Below are 21819 nucleotides of genomic sequence, written 5' to 3' on the forward strand. Positions count from 1 at the left end.
AAAATTGGTCTCTGGGCTAAAGTTATTCCTCTCTTGCCCCAAAAGTGGGAGGGGGTATTCACCTACTTAAACAAAAGACTATCACTACAGCTAGTTTTCAAAATTTAAGCTGCTGTCAAGTAGAAACTCTTAGCTAAGTAATTACAGGGTAAGTTACCTATATTTTATCATATTAATATTTAAAAGCTCATTATCTATGACTGTACAAAGGGTTCCATGAGATACCAGCACACTACTGTAAGTCATTTTTTGTATGTGTGACCAATGGTGTTCACTATCCACTTCAATTAGTAGTAGTAGTAGTAGTAGTAGTAGTAGTAGTAGTAGTAGTAGTAGTAGTAGTAGTAGTAGTAGTAGTAGTATTCAGAAGATGAACCCAATTCAAATGGAACAAGCCCACCACAGGGGCCATTGACTTGAAATTCAAGCTTCCAAAGGATATGGTGATCATTTGAAAGAAGTAACAGAGGGTAATGGGAAATATAGAGATCACTTATCTGAAACACAGATAAATCAACAAATTTATAAATAAAAAATATAACTAGGTAAAATATTAAAATGACATTTTTATGATAAAATAATAAAATAAAGTTTTAATTACACTCACCCAGTAATTATATAGCTACAAGTGAACTCTTAGTTATATGTATAATTACCGGGGAAGTTGTATAATAAAAAATACAAGTTAAATTGTATTAGGGTAGTAATGCACTGCATCTTTGCTTGGACTTGTGAAGTTCCAATAAGCCTTTCAGTTAAAAAGCACCCACTCAGAATAAATACAATTAGAAATAAAATCAACAGTGCAGAAAACTTAATTCCTATATATATATATCTAAAAAGAAAAAAAACATATTCAAAAACAATTACAAGAAATCGTGAAGAACTGCAAAATACATACTACTACAAGATGAACTACAAAATACATACTACTACAAGATACTATCATGAAGAACTACACAATACATACCTTTTGATACATAACAGCCATTGAAAGGAGGTCAATTCTAGTTGCACTCCAGACATATACATATTGAATTCTACAATTAAAGCTTTCATTCATTCCTATCAGTGACAGTCTGCATCTTCACTCCAGTCCTTGATACCAAGGTAAAGGTTCAACATTTTGTATCTTTCTGAAAATTAAAAGTGATTTTGATTACATAAGACAAATTCATTATACATGTTCCTTTAATAAAAATCTGAAAGCTATATGTTTAAAACAGTAATACTAAATTAGAAAAAAATGCATAACACATATTAAAAAGGTCTGGTCTAGTATATAAATTTACAGCCTTGGTTGCTTTTTCCTATTAAGGCAATGTCACTAACTTCCGTCGTGTAAAACTACAAGTAAATGGCAAAAGAACCATTTATAAAATGAGGTATGGTGCACTTTCTTGTTCTTTCCTTACGTAACAAATACAATCCTGGAAGATATCTGATTACTCATCTTCCCTGACACTCACGGTGTCTATAACTTGAAGAAGAGGCCTTGGCAATACAAGGTAGAATGCATTCATCACGACCAGCCACAAAGGAAAAATTTTACAGTAGCTTCCCATCCATGGAATGCACTTTATTTACTGATATATATTTCTAAGTATACAGTTGATTACGAATAATTTCATTAGCACATACATTCAGGGGTACAATATGGTAAAGTTCCATCATATTACCTCTCCATCTCATACACCTTAAGAGCCAACAGAATAGTGATGCCGTCTTACCACTCCTAGAGAGGTCAGGATTAACCTCCTCCATGAAAGTAAATGCATCCTCAAGCTATGGGATGCTAAAAATCATTTCTGACACTTTGAGAATGTCTACCTCTCCTTCCTTGAACGTGTAGTTATCTATGCCAAGTTCCTACTAAACTGCCATCAACTCCTCATTGTGGAGTGGCTTGCTATGACTCTTGAGCAGCTTGGCAACATCCTCTTTATCCACCTCATCAAACATGACTGAGAGAGACAACCTCACAATGCGTTTGCAAATGGTCGCCACAGAAGGGAAATCCTTAAGTTACTGACACATTCCAGCATAATCTTCCACCAGATGGAGTTTAATGTAGAAGGCTGGACTTCATCCCAGGTATCAATGATGAAAATAAAAGACATCTCTTATGCTGATGTTCAATCAGTATTCCCTTAATGTCCTATCAGGGGTATCACTGAAAAATAAGGACCAAAGTCATTAATGTTTGTTGCTGATAGAATGCTCTGAATATCATGATGATTCCTTGGTTTGGCTGGATGAAGGAGATGGTATTGGCAGACAAAACATCTTAATATAGTGGTACCAGTCCTCCATAGCCTTGAGGAAACCAGTTGAAGTGGGTTAAACATTTCCCAAGAGTGATACAATCATTGGCAGTCTGAACTCTGGTACTGTCCTCTCTTCTTGGGCAATGAAAATCTTGCTGGACATCTAAGTTAGACCCATCTCACCCATTTTCAGGATTTAATTGGTACTACAACCAACATGAGTCCACTGTTTCATGATGTCATTAGTAAGCAAAAACCAGCTAACTTCCAAAAACCCCTACCACCCATGATTCTATAAAAATTATCACCTTCCTTGTAATCTGAGTTTCCTAACTCTATCCCTGAGATCAGCAAACACAGAGCTTTTTCCATAGTCATAGAGTCATTTGGAAAGATAATCTGACTACCTTTAGTTCATATCTTGAAAGCAGATACTATAAGTGTCTTTCTAACACCTCCACGATGGGTCACATGCTATGGTGATCCTCTTAGCACTCAAGAAGTGTGTATATGTTTAGACCCACAGCAACAGTGGCACCCTCTGAGAGACTATTAACAATATTTATTGGATAAGCATTTGCCTTCGCTTGCTATGAAGCACAATGTCCAATTTAATCCTAACAGCCAAGTTCTTCTTAACTTTTAAGCATGTATGTCTAAAGGTGTGTGTGTGTGTGTGTGTGTGTGTGTGTGTGTGTGTGTGTGTGTGTGTGTGTGTGTGTGTGTGTGTGTGTGTGTGTGTGTGTGTGTGTAATAATAATAATCCAGTTTCTCCCCCCAACAGAATTAAAAACTGCCATAAATAAGATAAACAAAAAAGTATATCCATAGAAAATTACAAGATATTTTTATGAAATCCACAAGCTTTTAAAACAACTCAAAACAGAGCCAACATCAATGTTGTCTCCTAAAATTTCAGTTATAGTTTTACCTTCTACATGGTACATCCGCCTCTCATTTACATACCTGGTGCAGTGAACCAGAATGTGCTTAACCATCAAAGGGCCATCACAGTAAACACACACTGGAGCACGTATTCTGATCATGCAGTACTAACTCTACAGTCTATAGTGTTTAGGGTGAAAAAATGCTCGGTATTTATTTTATTATCATACTGTACTTGAACAGGCATGAAGAGTATAGCAACCAACTTAAAATCAATTCAACGTACAAATGGCTGTCCAGAACATTACTTGTTTGCACGTAGAGTGGTGTCTGATAATACGAAGGACATTACTCAACAGTATCTATAAAAAAAAAAAAAAAAATACTGAGCATGCCAAAAACTTACGGTCATAGTGGTGTTTCTTTTTTAAGTGGGAGTCCATTAGGGCGGGCTGGGGGTTGTCTTGGGCGACCACTAAGACCATTCCTGAGGAGATGAGCGGCCTTTGCGTGAGCGGCCTTAAGGCTGGGATTGGTGACAATACCATTACGACGAGGACGGGGCTCAGGGGACCGGGTACCCAAGATAATCCTCATGTGCTGATCTTGAGTAAAAGTGAATCCTGATGACCCTGGGGATCCTGCCCCTCCTGGAATGCCCCCAGGAACATTCACTCCCATGCCTGGGATGTTACTACCACCAAGGCCAGGCGGTAATACTCCACTATGATGACGATTTATCTATAAGCAAAAGGATACAGATACAAAATGTATAGTATTTATATGAATTATACTCACACTCATAACACTGAATTTCCCATTAATCCTGAATACAGCATTACAAAAGACTTCTTTAAAACTGGAAAATATCTGTAAAGGACATGAAGGGAAGTCTAAAGAACTTTATAAATTTTAAGTCTAACGAACACGTGATAATGGAGCAAAATAAACAGCCCTTGGAAGAAATGGAGCAATTTTCTTGCCTTAGTAACAATGAAATGAAATGAAACTGTAATGACAGTAAATATAAAAAAAATGGGGGGGGGGGGGGGGGGGGGGGGGGGGGGCAACAAATGAAAGATGGCAGAACTACTGAAATATTACAATTAGTGCATAAATGTCATCTTCATTAATATGTTGGTGCCAGTTTCCCATTAACAAGGTTACATGTGCAACAAGTTCTCCATTCTCTCCTGCCTTATGCACTTCATCCCCTAAGTAAGCAGGACTAAAATGTATTCCACAGGCATAATACCCTGTGCTTCCATATACATACATATACAATGGAAACATTGGCACATCCTGAATACAGAAACGAGGATAAGATTCTGGAAAGGTGTCACTACAAAATGCAGAAATCCATCACTGGAATGTTGGGAAGGCCATATCACTAATGAGGCAGTAGCTGAAAAAGATTATTTCAAAAAAATGAGATGGTTTAGGATCATGTGCAAAGGCAAGGAGACCATGCAGGAAGAGTACAGATGAGGATTTGAACCAGTACAGAACTTTGGCAAAAGTGCACAAAACTGAGAAGAATGGGAAAAACTGGACCTTGCAGAGGGAAACCCCATTATGCAAATGTGAATGATGGCCCATGGCTAATATAAAATGGTGTGAAGGGCCTCCATTTTAGCAGAAAATTAAGAAGTATAATAGGATAGTCCAAGATTTCAGGAGTTAAAAAGCCATCTTTAATTGCACCTTGAAACACTATTTGTTATTGATGATCTAAAATTTAAAACATTATCATACAAAATGATATTGTTAAGATACAATAAAGAATTTTGTACATACTTTACCTGGCAGATATCTACTTAGCTATAGACTCGGTCGTCCCGACAGAATTTCAAAACTCGCGGCACACGCGACAGGTAGGTCAGGTGATCCACCATTCCCGCCGCTGGGTGGCGGGGTCTGGAACTATTCCCGTTTTCTAAGCCATAATTTCTCTTCCACCTGTCTCCTGAGGGGAGGCTGGGTGGGCCATTAATCGTATATATCTGCCAGGTAAGTATGTACAAAACTTTATTGTATCTTAACAATATCATTTTTGTACAAGTAACTTACCCAGCCAGATATATACTTAGCTGATTGGCACCCTTGGTGGCGGGCAAGAGACAGCTAAAAACAAAATAATACTTAAACTAAATACATTAAAAAAAAAAAAACAGGGAAAAAACAACCTATGTTCTTGGATAACATAATCCATAGTTCCTACCTTATTGGGCTGAAGACTTCATGACTACTGTCGATGAGTCCCTGCTTGCCTCAAGAGTTTCAACGAGGAATGAACCTATGGTTGAATAACTCTTTGGATCGTGTCAATGGGGGCTAGCCCGCTTACGCGACAGAGCCTATACTGGATCCGTACCAATGGGGGCTTGACCCCACTTACATGGTAGAGCCTTGACCTTTTGTGTCATATCAATGGAGACTCGCCCTCTTACATGACAGAGTTAAGGTTATTAAACAAATCACAAAGAGCACTGAAGCCAATCCCGATCACCTGACCATGTTAGTCTTGTTACAATCTATGAATTGTAAGAGGGTCCCTATTCCCTCTGACAATTAACCAATAAAAACAACCACCAATAAACAGTAATTTAAGCCTTAAACTAAATAGGAAGGATTAGCCTCAGCCCCTTCTCCCAGCACTGAATTCGCCGAAACATACGCTCCCAGAGCAAAGCACGTTTTCGTACGAAATTTTAACATCTCTTAGGTAATTCGAGGCGAACACCGAATTACATCTCCAAAATGTCGACTCTATAAGAGCCTGAAGCGACCATGTTTTGTGAAATGCCATAGACGTCGCTATGGCTCTCACTTCATGAGCTCTCACTCTGAGAACCTTGAAATGCTCTTCTTCGCATTTAAGGTGAGCTTCCCTTATTACATCCTTTATGAGAATGTAAGGGAGTTCTTAGAAATCGCTCTTTTCGGATCTCTTACAGAGCACCAAAGACTTTCTTCTGTACCTTTCAGCAACTTCTTCTTCTCCAGGTAGAACTTGAGTGCCCTGACTGGACACAAAGTCCTTTCTAGTTCTCTCACTGTTAATGAAGATATTCCTTTTATCTCAAAGCTTCTTGGCCAAGGCTTTGAGGGATTTTCATTTTTCGCTAGAAAAAATGGTTGAAAGGAGCAAATCGCTGAATCTTTCTTAAACCCCACTTTACCTTCCAAAGCTTGCAACTCGCTCACTCTCTTGGCTGTTGCTAACGCAAAAAGGAATAAAGACTTTCTTGTTAAGTCCCTAAACGAAGCTGCGTGAGACGGTACAAATTTTTCCGACATTAGGAACTTGAGGACCACATCCAAGTTCCAGCTAGGCTTCTTGATTACCTGTTCTTTCGTGGTCTCAAAAGACCTTATAAGGTCATGAAGATCTTTATTGTTTGTTAGATCTATTCCTCTATGTCGAAAAACTGAGGCCAGCATACTTCTGTAACCCTTCACTGTTGAAACTGCCAGGTTACAGTCTTTTCTCAAATATAGGAGAAAATTTGCGATTTCAGTTACAGAGGTACTGGAGGAGGATATTTTCTTTTCCTTACACCATCTTCTAAACAACTCCACTTCGACTGATATACTTTAGAAGTGGAGACTCTTCTGGCTCTTACAATAGCCTTCGCCACTTCTCGTGAAAAGCCCCTTGCTCTGACAAGTCCTTCGACAGTCTGAAGGCGGTCAGACTTAGAGCGGGGTGAAGGTTTTTTGTGAAACCTGGGGGGTTCCCCCCCACCCCCCGAAGTGGGGTTGTTTGAGAAGATCGTTCCTTAGTGGAAGCGATCTTGGAAAATCCACTAACCACTCCAGCACCTCTGTGAACCAATCGAGAGCCGGCCAAAAGGGAGCGATGAGGGTCATTCTTGTTCCTTCCGAGCAAGCGAACTTCCTCAATACTTCTCCTACTATCTTGAAAGGAGGGAAGGCGTAAGCGTCCAAGCCCGTCCAATCTAGCAGAAAGCTGTCTACTGCTACTGCTTGAGGATCCGAGATCGGGGAGCAATAGGTTTCTAATCTGTGATTCTTGTTGGTCGCGAACAGGTCTATATTGGGCCTTCCCCACAGATGCCAAAGTTGTTGGCAAATCTGAGGATTGAGAGTCCATTCCGTGGGTAGGACTTGTTCTTTTCTGCTTAACAGATCTGCCCGGACATTTTTCTCTCCCTGCACAAACCTTGTAGGAGAGAGATCTTCCTTTCCTGTGCCCAAATCAGCAGATCCTTTGCTGATTCGTACAGGGAAAAGGAATGCGTCCCCCTTGCTTCTTTATATAAGCGAGGGCTGTTGTGGTTGTCCGAGTGAATCTGAATCCCCAGACCTTGAGACCTGTTCCCTCGAAATGAACCAAAGCTAGATGAATGGCTGTTAGCTCTTTCTTGTTTATGTGCCAGGACACTTGTTCTCCTTCCCAAATGCCTGACACCTCTTGCGAACCTAGGGTCGCTCCCCACCCTGAATCTGAGGCGTCTGCAAACAACGCTAGGCGAGGGTTCTGTAAGCGAAGGGAGATTCCTTTGCTTAGTTTCTGTGGATCTAACCACCAACGGATATTCTCCTTGATCCGTTTCGAGATTGGAAAAGTCTCTCCCAGATTGTTGGACTTCCAATCCCACTTCTCCTTCAGATAAAATTGAAGGGGTCGTAGGTGAAGTCTTCCTAAGGAAACGAACTGTTCCATCGAGGAGAGGGTCCCCAGCAAGCTCATCCATTCCCTCGCGGAACAATGTTCTTTACCTTAAGAAGACTGACACCTTTTCTAGGCAGCGTTCTCTCCTTTCCTGCGAAGGATACGCTAGAAAATCCGCGAGAATCCATCTGAATCCCCAGATAGACAATACTTTGCTGGGGAGTCAGCATGGATTTCTCGTGATTTACTAAAAGTCCTAAGGACTTTGTCAACTTAGAGTACTAAAAGGTCCTCCAGACATTTTTTCTCCGATTGGGCTCTTATTAGCCAATCGTCCAGATATAACGAGATCCTGATCCCTTCCAGATGTAGCCAATAAGCTACATTCTTCATGATGTCCGTAAAGACTTGAGGGGCAGTCGAAAGTCCGAAGCACATCGCTCGGAACTGGAACACTTTCCCTTGGAACATGAACCTCAGATACTTCCTTGCTGCCGGATGAATTGGCACATGGAAATACGCATCCTGAAGGTCCAGGGACACCATCCAGTCCCCTGGACGAAGAGCAGATAGAACAGAGGAAGACGTCTCCATTGAAAATTTCTTCTTCAAGACAAAGAAATTCAGGGCACTGACGTCTAGAACTGGTCTCCATCCCCCCGATGCTTTCGGTACCAGGAATAGCCGATTGTAGAATCCTGGAGACTGGAGATCTTGAACCAGTTCTACGGCTTCCTTGGAAATCATCTGTTCCACTGCTTCTGCAACATAAGCAAGCTTTCTTGCGGACCGGATCCGAGTATCTTGCGGTCAACTCCCTTGGAGTTGTCGTCAATGGAGGATTTTCCTTTGAGGGGTGATCAAGTATCCTTTTTTCAGGATAGAGAGGGACCAGGAGTCCGCTCCCTTCTGCGCCCAGACTTTGGCAAAGTGGAGTAGCCTGGCGCCTACTTTCGTCTGGAGGACTTGCTGTTCATCTAGACTTCCCGAAGGACCTTCTAGATGGTCTACTCTTTCTCTCTGGTCTTCTACCTCTAAGAGGGGCTCTAGAAGAGGAGGCCCCTCGAAAGGGCTGAACAAAAGAGGGTCTCTCTTTCTTCTCTATAGGCACTGCCGGCCTAAACTTCTTGGCTGAGTGCGTGAGGAGATCTTGAGTTGCCTTCTCCGTAAGAGATTTCGAAACCTCTCTAACCGTCTCTTGTGGAAAAAAGGTGAGGGGATAAAGGAGCAAAAAGAAGAGATGTCCTTTGCAAGGGTGATACTGCTCTTGCTAAGAAAGAGCTAAAGACAGATCTCTTCTTCAATACTCCCGTTCCAAAAAGAGAGGCAACTTCCACAGAACCGTCCATGACCGCTCTGTCCAGGCAAGCCAGGACGCTCGAAAGTTCCTCCATGGAAACAAAGTCCGTGTCCTGAGCTCTCTTCGCTAATGCTCCTAAAGCCCAGTCCATAAAGTTGAAGACTTCTAGGGTTTTAAAGAGGCCCTTTAGAAGGTGGTCCAGCTCACACATGCCCCAAGTCGCCTTAGCAGACAGCAACGACTTCCTCCTAGCAGAGTCCACTAAGGAAGCAAAATCCGCATCCGCGGAAGAAGGCAGACCTAACCCCATCGGCTCTTTGGTCTCGTACCACCTTCCTGGTTTGCCTGTTAACTTGGAAGGAGGGCAGGAAAAAACTGTCTTGCCCGCTTCCCTTCTGGAAGTCAACCACTCTGAAAAAGTTTTTAAAGCCTTTTTCATACAAAGAGCGGGGCGCATCTTAACGAAGGAAGACGATTTGAGAGCTTTAGTGCTGGACATCAACGATCCTGGTGAAGGAGGGTCCGCAGGATGAAGGGAGTCTCCGAACTCCTTTAGCAGCAAAAGAGAAAGTCTCTTGTAGTCCGAAACTGCTACATCTACAGGCTCTTCGTCTTCCGATACCTGGTCCAACTGATCTACAGAAGGAGATCGTTTTGGAGTGATCTGGCTCTTCCCGGGAGAAGAACTCCTTTCCCGAGAAGGGGAGCGCGGAACATTAGCACTCCTATACGAAGAGTGAGGTTCCTGTCTGTCGGCAACACTCTTGTGCCTACTAGACTCTTGTTGTCTAGGTTCGTCGGGTTCGTGGCGCTTGCTAGGCTCCTGGCGTCCTGATTCAGGGCGCTTGAAAAGATCCCCGCGTCCTGATTCCTGACGCTTAACAGGCTCTTGGCGCCCTAACACTTGACGCCTAACGTACTCCTGCGCTGTCCTGTTTCTTTTCTGGCGTCCTAACTCCTGGCGCCCTGACTCCTGACGCTCTGACTCCTGGCGCCCTGACTCCTTGGCGCCCTGACTCCTGCGCCCTATCATGGCGTCCTGGCTCATAGCGTCCTGATTCCTGCCTTCTAGCCGAATCCTGACGTCCTGAATCCTGCGTTCTAAGAGGCTCTTGACGCCCTTTCTTGCGTCTTGCTGCCTCTTTGCGCCTGTCTGGCTCCTGGTCCTGAAGATCCAAGGGATCCTGATACCTAAATCGGTTTTCCGGTTCCTTGCACCTAACCGATCGAGACTTCTGCTCGATTTGCTGTGTCTAAGAGGGCGCTTCGGGGAAGACAGCCTATAGTGCGAAAGGGCTCTTCTCTCAGGAGAACAACTCCTATCCGACGAGTCTCTCGACGAAGGCGATAAACGCCCTGGAGATCGTGAGAGTTCTTTCCTATACGAAGAAGGACGCTTAGCGGAACTCTTAACAGGGAGCGAGTCATCCTTCCTCCTTGTAGAGTCCTTAGCAAAAGAGCCTACGAGCGAAGCTAACTGCTCTTGCAGATTAACCAAAAACATCTTGGTCGGATCCTGAAGAGCAGGCTCCTCTTGTCTAGTCTTCTTAGGTCCCGAAGGCCAATCCTCGGGAAAACGCTCTGGGCTGGAGTCAGCCGCGTCTCCTTTAGGCGCCTTCCAGGCTCCTCTTCAAAGGGCGCGAACGGGAGGCCGAACTCCATCCTCGTTTAGGAGAGGAAGAGTCTGAGGCCGAAAAACACTCCTTTAGGACGCCTTTTCTGCGGCAATCCGAGGCAGCCTGGGACTTAACAACAGGATCTGCCGAAGACGCCTGACCGTTGGGGATGTTCTGCATCCTCCCTGCGGCTTTCGACATTCCTCCTCCCCTGGTCCTGGGAGTTTGGAAGAGGTCTAGGCCTAGGAGCAATGAGGAACCGGTCAGACGCCCCCTCCACTGCACTGGGGACACTGCACAAGTCACATCACACTCTTACCTTGGTTTAGAGCTCGTAGCTGAGCTTGAAGTTTCTTAATTGAAGCTTTTACATTTTCCCTCTCTGACGAAGAATCTTTGGATTCAGAACAGGGAGAAGCAGCTGAGGCTAAGGGAAAATTGTTAGATGGAGAGTTAATTTCTTGTTCTAAGGAGCAAGATCTACTAGATGACCTAGCTGAAGCCTTTCTCACTCTATCTCTCTCAAGCTTCCTAACATATGATGATAATTCCTTCCATTCAAGCTCCGTAAGGTTCTCGCATTCCACACAGGTGTTAATAAAAGAACATTCATTCTCCCTGCATTTAGCGCAAATACTATGCGGATCCAATGCCGATTTAGGCAGCCTAACCTTACAGTCTTCCCTACTGCAAACTCTAAACATAGGTGAAGCCTTAGCGTCAGACATCGTGAAAGAGTAGTCAAAACCAAAGTCGAAAAACAGTCCACAATAAGCGTATGCCAAGCCGAGAAAAACAGAATACGTCACCAAAAAAACCATCCAAATTCTCGGCAAACGAGTTGAAATCCAAGATGGAGGAACGAACAATAGGTGTTGTCCGTTCAACCGACAGAGAAATTATGGCTTAGAAAACGGGAATAGTTCCAGACCCCGCCACCCAGCGGCGGGAATGGTGGATCACCTGACCTACCTGTCGCGTGTGCCGCGAGTTTTGAATTCTGTCGGGACGACCGAGTCTATAGCTAAGTATATATCTGCTGGGTAAGTTACTTGTACAAAATCGGTTTTCCGGTTCCTTGCACCTAAACCGATCGAGACTTCTGCTCGATTCGCTGTGTCTAAGAGGGCGCTTCGGGGAAGACAGCCTATAGTGCGAAAGGGCTCTTCTCTCAGGAGAACAACTCCTATCCGACGAGTCTCTCGACGAAGGCGATAAACGCCCTGGAGATCGTGAGAGTTCTTTCCTATACGAAGAAGGACGCTTAGCGGAACTCTTAACAGGGAGCGAGTCATCCTTCCTCCTTGTAGAGTCCTTAGCAAAAGAGCCTACGAGCGAAGCTAACTGCTCTTGCAGATTAACCAAAAACATCTTGGTCGGATCCTGAAGAGCAGGCTCCTCTTGTCTAGTCTTCTTTAGGTCCCGAAGGCCAATCCCTCAAAGGGAAAAACGCTCTGGGCTGGAGTCAGCCGCGTCTCCTTTAGGCGCCTTCCAGGCTCTCAAATTCAAAGGGCGCGAACGGGAGGCCGAACTCCATCCTCGTTTAGGAGAGGAAGAGTCTGAGGCCGAAAAACACTCCTTTAGGACGCCTTTTCTGCGGCAATCCGAGGCAGCCTGGGACTTAACAACAGGATCTGCCGAAGGGACGCCTGACCGTTGGGGATGTTCTGCATCCTCCCTGCGGCTTTCGACATTCCTCTTCCCTGTCCTGGGAGTTTGGAAGAGGTCTAGGCCTAGGAGCAATGAGGAACCGGTCAGACGCCCCCTCCACTGCACTGGAGACACTGCACAAGTCACTATCACCACTCTTACCTTGGTTTAGAGCTCGTAGCTGAGCTTGAAGTTTCTTAATTGAAGCTTTTACATTTTCCCTCTCTGACGAAGAATCTTTGGATTCAGAACAGGGAGAAGCAGCTGAGGCTAAGGGAAATTGTTAGATGGAGAGTTAATTTCTTGTTCTAAGGAGCAAGATCTACTAGATGACCTAGCTGAAGCCTTTCTCACTCTATCTCTCTCAAGCTTCCTAACATATGATGATAATTCCTTCCATTCAAGCTCCGTAAGGTTCTCGCATTCCACACAGGTGTTAATAAAAGAACATTCATTCTCCCTGCATTTAGCGCAAATACTATGCGGATCCAATGCCGATTTAGGCAGCCTAACCTTACAGTCTTCCCTACTGCAAACTCTAAACATAGGTGAAGCCTTAGCGTCAGACATCGTGAAAGAGTAGTCAAAACCAAAGTCGAAAAACAGTCCACAATAAGCGTATGGCCAAGCCAGAGAAAAAACAGAATACGTCACCAAAAAACCATCCAAATTCTCGGCAAACGAGTTGAAATCCAAGATGGAGGAACGAACAATAGGTGTTGTCCGTTCAACCGACAGAGAAATTATGTCTTAGAAAACGGGAATAGTTCCAGACCCCGCCACCCAGCGGCGGGAATGGTGGATCACCTGACCTACCGTGTGCCGCGAGTTTTGAAATTCTGTCGGGACGACCGAGTCTATAGCTAAGTATATATCTGCTGGGTAAGTTACTTGTACAAAAATATCTTTATAATCTAATGATAATAAATCAGTTCCTTAAACATATGAAAATATTTTAAATAACAACAAGGCAGTCGCGGGTTATGAGCGGGGGTTCTGTTCCGATGGCTTGATGGTAAGTGATCTGATTTTTGGTGCCGATAACAGGTTAATGGTGCCTCTGTTAGGTACGTATCAGCGCCAATACTCTGTTAACGGCACCGATAACTAGAAATTGCCACATTAATAATTTTCGGCACTAGACAAGCGCCATAAAACCAGATCGCCAATAACCAAGGCCACCGATAACCAGGGACTGCTTGTATGGTACCATATTCAAGAATTTTAATATACAAAAAGTTAACACTTTTGTAATACCATAGTAACTGGCAAACCTAAAGTAGTTTTAATTGCAAATACAGGCAGTCCCCGTTTATCGGCGGGGTTCCATTCCAATGGCTTGATGATAAGCAAAAATTGCTGATAACCATAAATTGGAGTGCCAATAACTGGTTAATAGTGTCTCTGATAGGTATATATTGGCACCAATACTCTATTATTGGCACAAATAACTGGAAACCAGATAACCAATAACTGGAGATTGACTGTACAAAATTGCACAACTAATTCTAAATAAAATTTGAGAGAGAAATAACAAACTAAGCAAATTAATTATAAAGACAAAGTCTTACATTTAGTGGAAAAAATCTTGTGCCTTCTAGTACAGACATAATGAACATATACTAATAATAAAAAAAAGCTTAATATTCCACATTACCTCTTGATTAAGACTAACAGGGGGTGCAGATGGTCTTGGTGCTCGTTTTGACGACTGCTGGACTGGCACCGTGTAATCGTCTTCTAGGATAGCTCCTCCAGGGAGATGCCTTCCTCCACCAGGACCATCACTCAGGGGAGACAGTGGTGGAGAGGCATACAGGGGTGAAGCAGGTTCATCAAGAGGTGTAAGAGCTGGCTGAGGTGGAGGGGGGTTGCGACGCCCACGTCCACGGCCACACTGTTGCAATTGTTGCGTGAAACTGAGAACTGGTGACATAGCAGAAACTGGAGGTGCTGAAGGTGCAGGTGGAGGTAAAGGTGGCTGCTGGTGATGCTGGATATGAAGAGAAGCATCTCTTGGAGTGGGAGCCCTGGGACCACCCGATGATCGCGTGGAAGTGGTGAGGTTGCCTGATGATTTGGAGGAGGAATGCTGACCCAGAGAAGCTACCGAACGCCGTTTCTCAAAGGTGGATTCGGGAGACTCTGCCGGAGAAGCTGCTAAACCAGGACAGAGCAGAGCAGAGCATGGCTTGGTTTCAGCAGTGGAACCAGAGCCTACCGATGAGGAGGTTACAATTCCACGTGAAGAACTGCCCTGCTGTTGCTGCTGTTGGATGAGATTTTCTTCCAACATACGAGCAAGATGGATGTGACCACCTTTCAAAGCTACTTTAATAGCAGTGCGACCACATCGGTCAGAATGAGCAGGATTGGCACCATACTGCAACAGAATTGCAACACTATCTTCATGGCCTTCTTGTGCAGCTATACTGAGAGCAGTAGCACCTTGTGAGCAAGTGTGATCAACCGCTGCACCACGTTCTAACAACAACCTTACTACTTCCGCATGACCTTGCCAGGCGGCACTTTGCAATGGAGTCCTTTGTTCTTTATCTACAGCATCAACATGAGCACCACCTTCTAGTAAAAGAGTAACCATACGAGTATGTCCTTGCCAAGCAGTAACATGAAGAGGAGTACGACCTTCCAAATCAGTGCTCTCAACATCAGCACCACTTTCCATGAGGAAGCGTGCCATATCCAGTCGATTTTCAAGGGCCAAGAGGTAAAGCGTAGACCGACCATCTGCATCTTTATAGTGGAGATCAGCTCCTCGACACAGGAGGAGATGCACAACATCCTTGTGACCTTCCAGGGCAGCTACACGGAGTGCTGATCGACCGTCATGGCTAGTGTGGTGGATATTTGCATTGGCATCCAGTAGTGCCGAGACCACTGCGGTGTGACCTTCTTGGGCAGCAAGGACAAGAGCATGCTTACCATCATTATCAACTTCATTGACTCGAGCACCTGCTTCTATTAAAGCTTCACATACACCACAATGACCTTCAAAAGCTGCATAATGTAATGGAGTCCAACCTGCATTGTCTCTATGAGTTTCATCTAAGCCTCGATCTAAAAGCAGTCTTACAGTCTCCTGAAAAAAAAAGAAATCATAACACTTAGAAGTTCCCAGTATATCACTTCAAAATATATTAACTTATAGTTTTCTGAACACTAAACACAAATATGCACTGGATATTTGCCATACTACGTAAAAATATCAATTGTAACAACATCTTTTGATAATCAAGCATACTGAATTTTGACCCAAAGAAAGCAAGACAAAACCAAGCTGATACTATACCTGAGAACCTTGTGCAGCAGCCACACTAAGTACTGTCCTTCCTTCAGCATCAATGTGATCTACATAACAGCCCCAGAACAGCAAGCGTTCCACTACAGCTGCATGGCCCATTGAAGCTGCTGCCAGTAAGGGAGTTCTTCCAGAGCGATCTACATGGTCAACATCCCCATCATATTCCAATAGCAGCTCACATACTTCCCTGTTGCAAAGATTTTCAATTTAATGCTTGCTATGTCAAGTTCATTTTGAATTTTCTAGACTAATGAAAATGGCATGAATTCCATACACGTACATTGACCATCTTTCAACAAATATATTAATTTTCATAATAAAATTATTTTGGATACTTACTTACTGTTAAAGATAGCTTATATCCCCTTGTCTATTGGCGCAGAGATGTAAGCTATCGTGAATAGTAGGTAAGATTCATCCCAAATAATATAACGGTATTCAGTGGTGATCATCACTGTTCAACTTCCGCTTAAGGAAATATATGCCATGCATCCAAACACAAAACAAAGATCTTACCAATGGAAAGATAATTTTAATGACCATTAAAACTTTTCATAAGACTTATGGTACTATAATGACAGATAAATGAATCTATTCTAATGATTTTACAGGATATGTATGAAGTGGGTCTTATTTACTTTCATCTAGTACATTTGCAAGGAAAACCCATGAAAAACATGTTACATTTTGCTTACTTGGGGAGTAAGCCTACAAACTACTTTTTGTTGTTGTTGTGGTGGGGGGAGGTCTAAGGAAGAACCTAAAAAGCCTGACAATGGTGTTTCGCATTGAGTTAAAGGTACAGGAATTTTAGGATAGATTATTTATGATTTTATTAGAATGGAAATGTAAAAAATAATGCGCATGTGAAATAGTACAGAAAAATTATTCCTAGTAAAATATATCACATTTATTTTAATTTTCGTTGGTGAAACAAGGCTCTATCTGACCGTAGATTTTAGCACGTTTTAATTTATGTTATAGGTTAGGAATACTATGATGTTTATAACTTATGCATGAGAGGAAAATCTTACACGTGTCACGGGTAAGCTGTAGGTCAGATCACGCCTTGTTTTTTAATTCCCATTAATCACCGACTCTTAGCGTTTTAGATCCTATAAAATTTCAATTAATTGCAATAACTGGTACAGTTCTATCATTCTTACTAAATAAGTAGTCGTTCAAAAACTGAGAAGTGACAGGACTTCAAATAAAACCAGAGAAGAGGGAGTGAGGACATGGAGAAGAGGAAAATTACGATGTGATTCATAGTCATAATAGTGTTGTAAAGACATTTTAAATACTGCATCACACTTTCAAATCTGTTACTTCCAATAAAAAAGAAGAAAAGCATTCCAGCTCCAATGCATAAGAAAGACCACACATACAATGCATGAAGAAGCAAAATAATTAATAAACAACATATCTAGATGGTCGCAATTACATAACAGGTAAATCTGAAAAGTATCTATAGTTGTTGCTTTAGAAAAAGAGGTTATATTTCAATTCACACTTAGTCATTTAGTATAAACATTCCTCATATCTAACGAGCTTTATGATGATTTACACAAGTAGCATTCAAATCTAATTTAAAAATGGCAGCTAGAGTACTTACTATGTCTATAACTTCTACGGACACATCCAATAAAACTCATTAACTTACGTATGGCCTTCAAATGCTGCCACTAGCAAAGGCGTAAGACCATCATGGTCTTGATGGTTAACAGCTGCCCCTCGCTCCAGTAGAGTAGTAACAACACTGCCATGACCTTCACTGGCTGGGACACATAAGGCAGCAACACTCAGTGCTGTTCTTCCATCAATATCTTGGTGATTGACATCTGCCCCAGCCTCTAAGAGAGCCTCAACAATTTCACTATGACCCATGTAAGCTGCTGCAATCAGCGGAGTTCGGCCTTCACTGTCTGCTTGATTTACAGCTGCACCATGACACAATAAAGCTGCCACAACATCTTCATGCCCGCCCCAAGCAGCTGCCCTTAAAGCAGTACGTCCGTCTCCATCCGCTAAGTCGACCAATGCACCACCATTCAAGAGTGCTGTCACCACTTCACTATGTCCACCCCAAGCAGCTGATCTCAGTGGGGTCCACCCATCCGCATCTGCATGATCTGGGTCGCTGCCGGCACTCAGCAGAATAGTCACCACTTCTGCATGACCATGACGAGCAGCAAGATTGAGAGGTGTTTGGCCTGCTCTGTCCTGCAGCCCCTGGAAAGCTCCCCGTTCTAGCAGAAGACGCACCAGGGAAGCATCACCCTGGTGTGAAGCACTGTGCAAAAGGGATCTCCCTGAGCCATCTACCTGGTCCACAGGACCACCTCGGAGATAAGGGTAAAGGGGGTCTTCACGATGACGACGCCTCCTGCGTTCCCTTCGACGGCTACTGCTACTGCTATGCTCACTACTGTGTCGTCCGCCTGTGCTCTGCCTACCACCAGTGCTTTGTCGGCCACCAGTGCTCTGTCTGCCACCTGTGCTCTGCCGGCCACCAGTGCTCTGCCGGCCACCAGTGCTCTGCCGGCCACCTGTACTGTGACGGCCATTTGTGCTGGGATGTCCACCAGAACTGGCAGCTCCTTCAGTGCTACAACCCCCACCAGTGCCCCCATTAATGAACTGACCAGGCAGTGGAACCATTGTCACATACTCCTCTCTCTCATAATCATCTTGACCATCCCTTGGTCTACCTGTATCTACCTCCTCTTTGGCTTCAGTTGCATCTCCTTCACTATTACAAACAGTATTGACATTATCCTTCTGTTCATACTTTTCATTCTCTTCTTGATCATCTTTTTCTTTCTCTTCTTCAACACTTTTTTCTTTTAACTGTAAACCATCAATGTTACATATGAGATCACCCATTTCCTCATGATGCTCAGCAAGTTTTTTGAGTTCCTCTTCCTGTTCCAACTCCTCTGTCTCTTGATCTTCCTGACCTGGTATATCCTCCTCCTCCTCCTCTTCCTCTTCTTGCTCTAGTTCTTGATACTTGACTTCAGTTGTTGGACATATTTCCTCTCCACCTTCCTCACCTTCTTCTTCTTCTTCATCATCCTCATCATCATCCACATCATCATCATCCTCGTCTTGAGGGTGATCGTCCGGAAGTGCTGCTCCAGCATCCTGCAATATCTTTAAAGCTCGTTGATCTCTGGGAGGTGGCAAGTCTGAACAAATATCAAGTGGTACACCACAAGAAACCATCCACAATGGTAAATGAAACTGTTCTAGAGGAGGTTCCATGTGAATTCGTGACAGATGGACGGCTAATTGGTGCACCTGAGTCACATTCAGGTCAGGACCATCCCTTGATAGACACATAGCTAGCATGGCATGTCCATCAGCTACATTCACCAAATACTTCTGAGTACAGTGCTTCACATCCAGCAACCACTCAGCAAAACTATGGTGAAAGAGGAGAACTCTATCGTCGTGATCTGGGGACAAGACACGGGCAAGAAGTGACCATCTCTTGTTCCAATCTTCATCTGTGAGACCTGGATTACGAATTTCAATGGCTTCACGCAGTTTCTCCTGCGTGAGCGGAGCTCTCGCTGCCAAAATAACCGAGAGCAATGGGGAAACCCTCTGGAAATGTCTACGAGGGTAGAGTCTCTGACAAAGCCATAAGTAGAGGCCATTGAGGGTACCGGGTATATGGCGTATCTCTCTCAGGGTGACCCATCCCTCTGCTACGCCATCTAGGACTCTTTCTAGATACAGGAAGCAACCATTGCTCTTTATGTGTAGCTGGTTGAGCATTTCAGCAGTTTCTCGGGATAAGTGATGCCTCAGAGCGGGTTCTCGATCTAGTCTGCAGAGTATATACTGCTGTACATCCCGCACCACGTGACCTCTGCGTAGATCATCTAGAGCGACTTTTCTAAACCCAGCAAACTGTTTGATAATGGCCCTCGACCCACGCCGTGCTGTTACCACTAGCAGGAGCCACTGAGGAAGTAGATGGTGATGAGTGGCCAACAATTCTGCAATTGTTTTGGATGGACAACTGTTGTTGGTGATTTCCACATTGTTTCCATCCCGTGGAGCACCTCCCTGCAGCGCCTGCAGGTCAGTCTCATCAATGCTATCAACCATGATGAGTAAGGTTTTGTCTGGGGGGTCAAGTTCTAGCAGGGGAAACAATATCGCCCTTTTCAAAGCATCGTCAGGGTTGGTGTGCAGGGTCCGCGGCTCCAGGGCTGCCTGCACGTCCGCAGCCTCCACCTTTGTTGCGTAGCCGGGTAGCAGAGGCGACTCTGCCAACTGCACCACCAGCGATTGGATGAAGCAGCCGACGCTGAGTGACGCAGCATCGTGGCTGTGGCAGAAGTGGCGGGCCAGGAGCCGAGCCTGAAGGGCGCTGGCGTGACGGCCGTGGGAGGTGGTGGGCGCCACCAGTTGGGTGCAGAGAGCAGTCTTGCCGGTGCCAGGTCCCCCCACCAGCAAAGCACCGCAGGTCTTGGCTGCTGGGCGTTGCTCTAGGCAGGCCCAAAGTTTGGCCCAGGCCCATTCGCGACACAGGAAGCGCCGCCCCGGCACACCGCTGTCAGCAGCCATGGCAGCGGCGAGTGCGGGGCGGGCGCAAGGAGCGAGGGGAACTCAGGGTTTGCCCAGTGGAGGGTCATTGATTCTGCCCCTGGGGCAATTCCAGGTCAAGTCCATCACTGCCACCATCACTACACCTGCAGAGGAAGAACAGATGTTTGTTAGTACCATTTCATAACATTATTTCATTGCTTATCATTATTAAACCTTTTTCTTTTATCATGATCACTCAAGACTCAGGATAATTATTAAACTATTTTGTTATAATGACCTCTAAGACTTCAGACTATTTAATCATACTGCAAGATAGTGTACCTAATTGCTATAAAAAACATGTAGGTATATATATATATATATATATATATATATATATATAATATATATATATCTATATATATATAGATAATATATCATATATAATATATATATATATTATATATCTATATAGTATATATATATAATTTGTATTCAATTGAATATGACCAAAAAATTAAGATTTCACTTCATACTAGTATCACCAATGCATCTCAATACACATGAAAATATAAAATCATTATAAATGTATATATTCACATCAAGTCACTGTTAAACACTGTGAGAATAATATTAATACTATGACACTCACACCAAGTCAGGGGTTAATAATAAGGGTAATAAAATAATAATAATAATAATAATAATAATAATATTAATAATAATAATAATAATAATAATAATAATAACAATAATATTTCGAAAGATGACCCCTCTAAAAAAAACTGGTTAGATGATAAATAGGGGAGAAAGGTGATGGTTCGGACACTTTAAATTTCTATCTTGAAGTAAGAGTTCAAGGAGCAGAGATGTCATTGACATGTCAATGTGTAGCCTCATCATCCTACATTTACAAGTGAATGTGGTAAGTCGTATACTTTACTATAACTGAAGCTATATATCTTCAAATAAAAATTCCCTACCCATGGTGATGATTCGGACAAGAGCATGGGATGATTCGGACACTTATTATCATTGATTGATATTTACCTTCAAGTCGGTTGATAAATGAAACATAAATACCAAACAAAATGTTTAACTGAAATACTCAAAATCAACTTGAAAGATTATTCTCTCCCTTGGTGATTGGCAGACAGAAAATGTAACTGAAATCCACGATATTGGCTCAGAGTAAATGTTAAGGTTGGCTTAAAGAATACTGTGTCCTTCAAAACAAAAACTAAATGAAATATCCTTGCCAGCCAATGATTAAATACCCAAAATATGGTTGAATTTATTCTCTCCATGAGTAAACACCAAACACAAAATGTAACTAAAATACGTTCATGACATTTGTTGTGCCTAGATTTCATTTAATGTTGGCCTAACGAACTTTGAAACACCCGTTTTCTTTTAATACTATTCTGAACTAGGTTTGGAAGCATTCCAATGGCTGCCTCTTTACAAATAGTTGCTTTATCCTCAATTTATGGAAATGTAAAACTTTTAGTAAAAAAAAATTATGTAATTTTCTTAAATAAAACATTTGAAATTCATCTTACTCATCTAAATTGCTGATTAATTTACCTAGATAA

The 21819-nt window shown here is 43.1% G+C and overlaps 1 protein-coding gene across 2 annotated transcripts in view; it reads right to left on the bottom strand.

Moving 5' to 3' along the window:
• LOC135213672 (ankyrin repeat domain-containing protein 50-like) overlaps positions 1-21819 on the bottom strand; it is a 161298-nt gene that overhangs the window by 10546 nt on the left and 128933 nt on the right. For both annotated transcript variants that reach the window (XM_064247736.1, XM_064247735.1), the window contains 5 exons: positions 17343-20388; positions 15668-15866; positions 14015-15457; positions 3559-3893; positions 971-1136 (listed from right to left, as the gene is read on the bottom strand). In XM_064247736.1, coding sequence (XP_064103806.1) covers positions 3561-3893; positions 14015-15457; positions 15668-15866; positions 17343-20263 — 4896 coding nt within the window. In that variant the 5' untranslated portion in view covers positions 20264-20388 and the 3' untranslated portion in view covers positions 971-1136; positions 3559-3560. The remainder of the gene's footprint in view (positions 1-970; positions 1137-3558; positions 3894-14014; positions 15458-15667; positions 15867-17342; positions 20389-21819) is intronic.

The sequence above is a fragment of the Macrobrachium nipponense genome, chromosome 43 (genome assembly GCF_015104395.2).
Source record: "Macrobrachium nipponense isolate FS-2020 chromosome 43, ASM1510439v2, whole genome shotgun sequence".
NCBI classification, from domain to species: Eukaryota; Metazoa; Arthropoda; class Malacostraca; order Decapoda; family Palaemonidae; genus Macrobrachium; species Macrobrachium nipponense.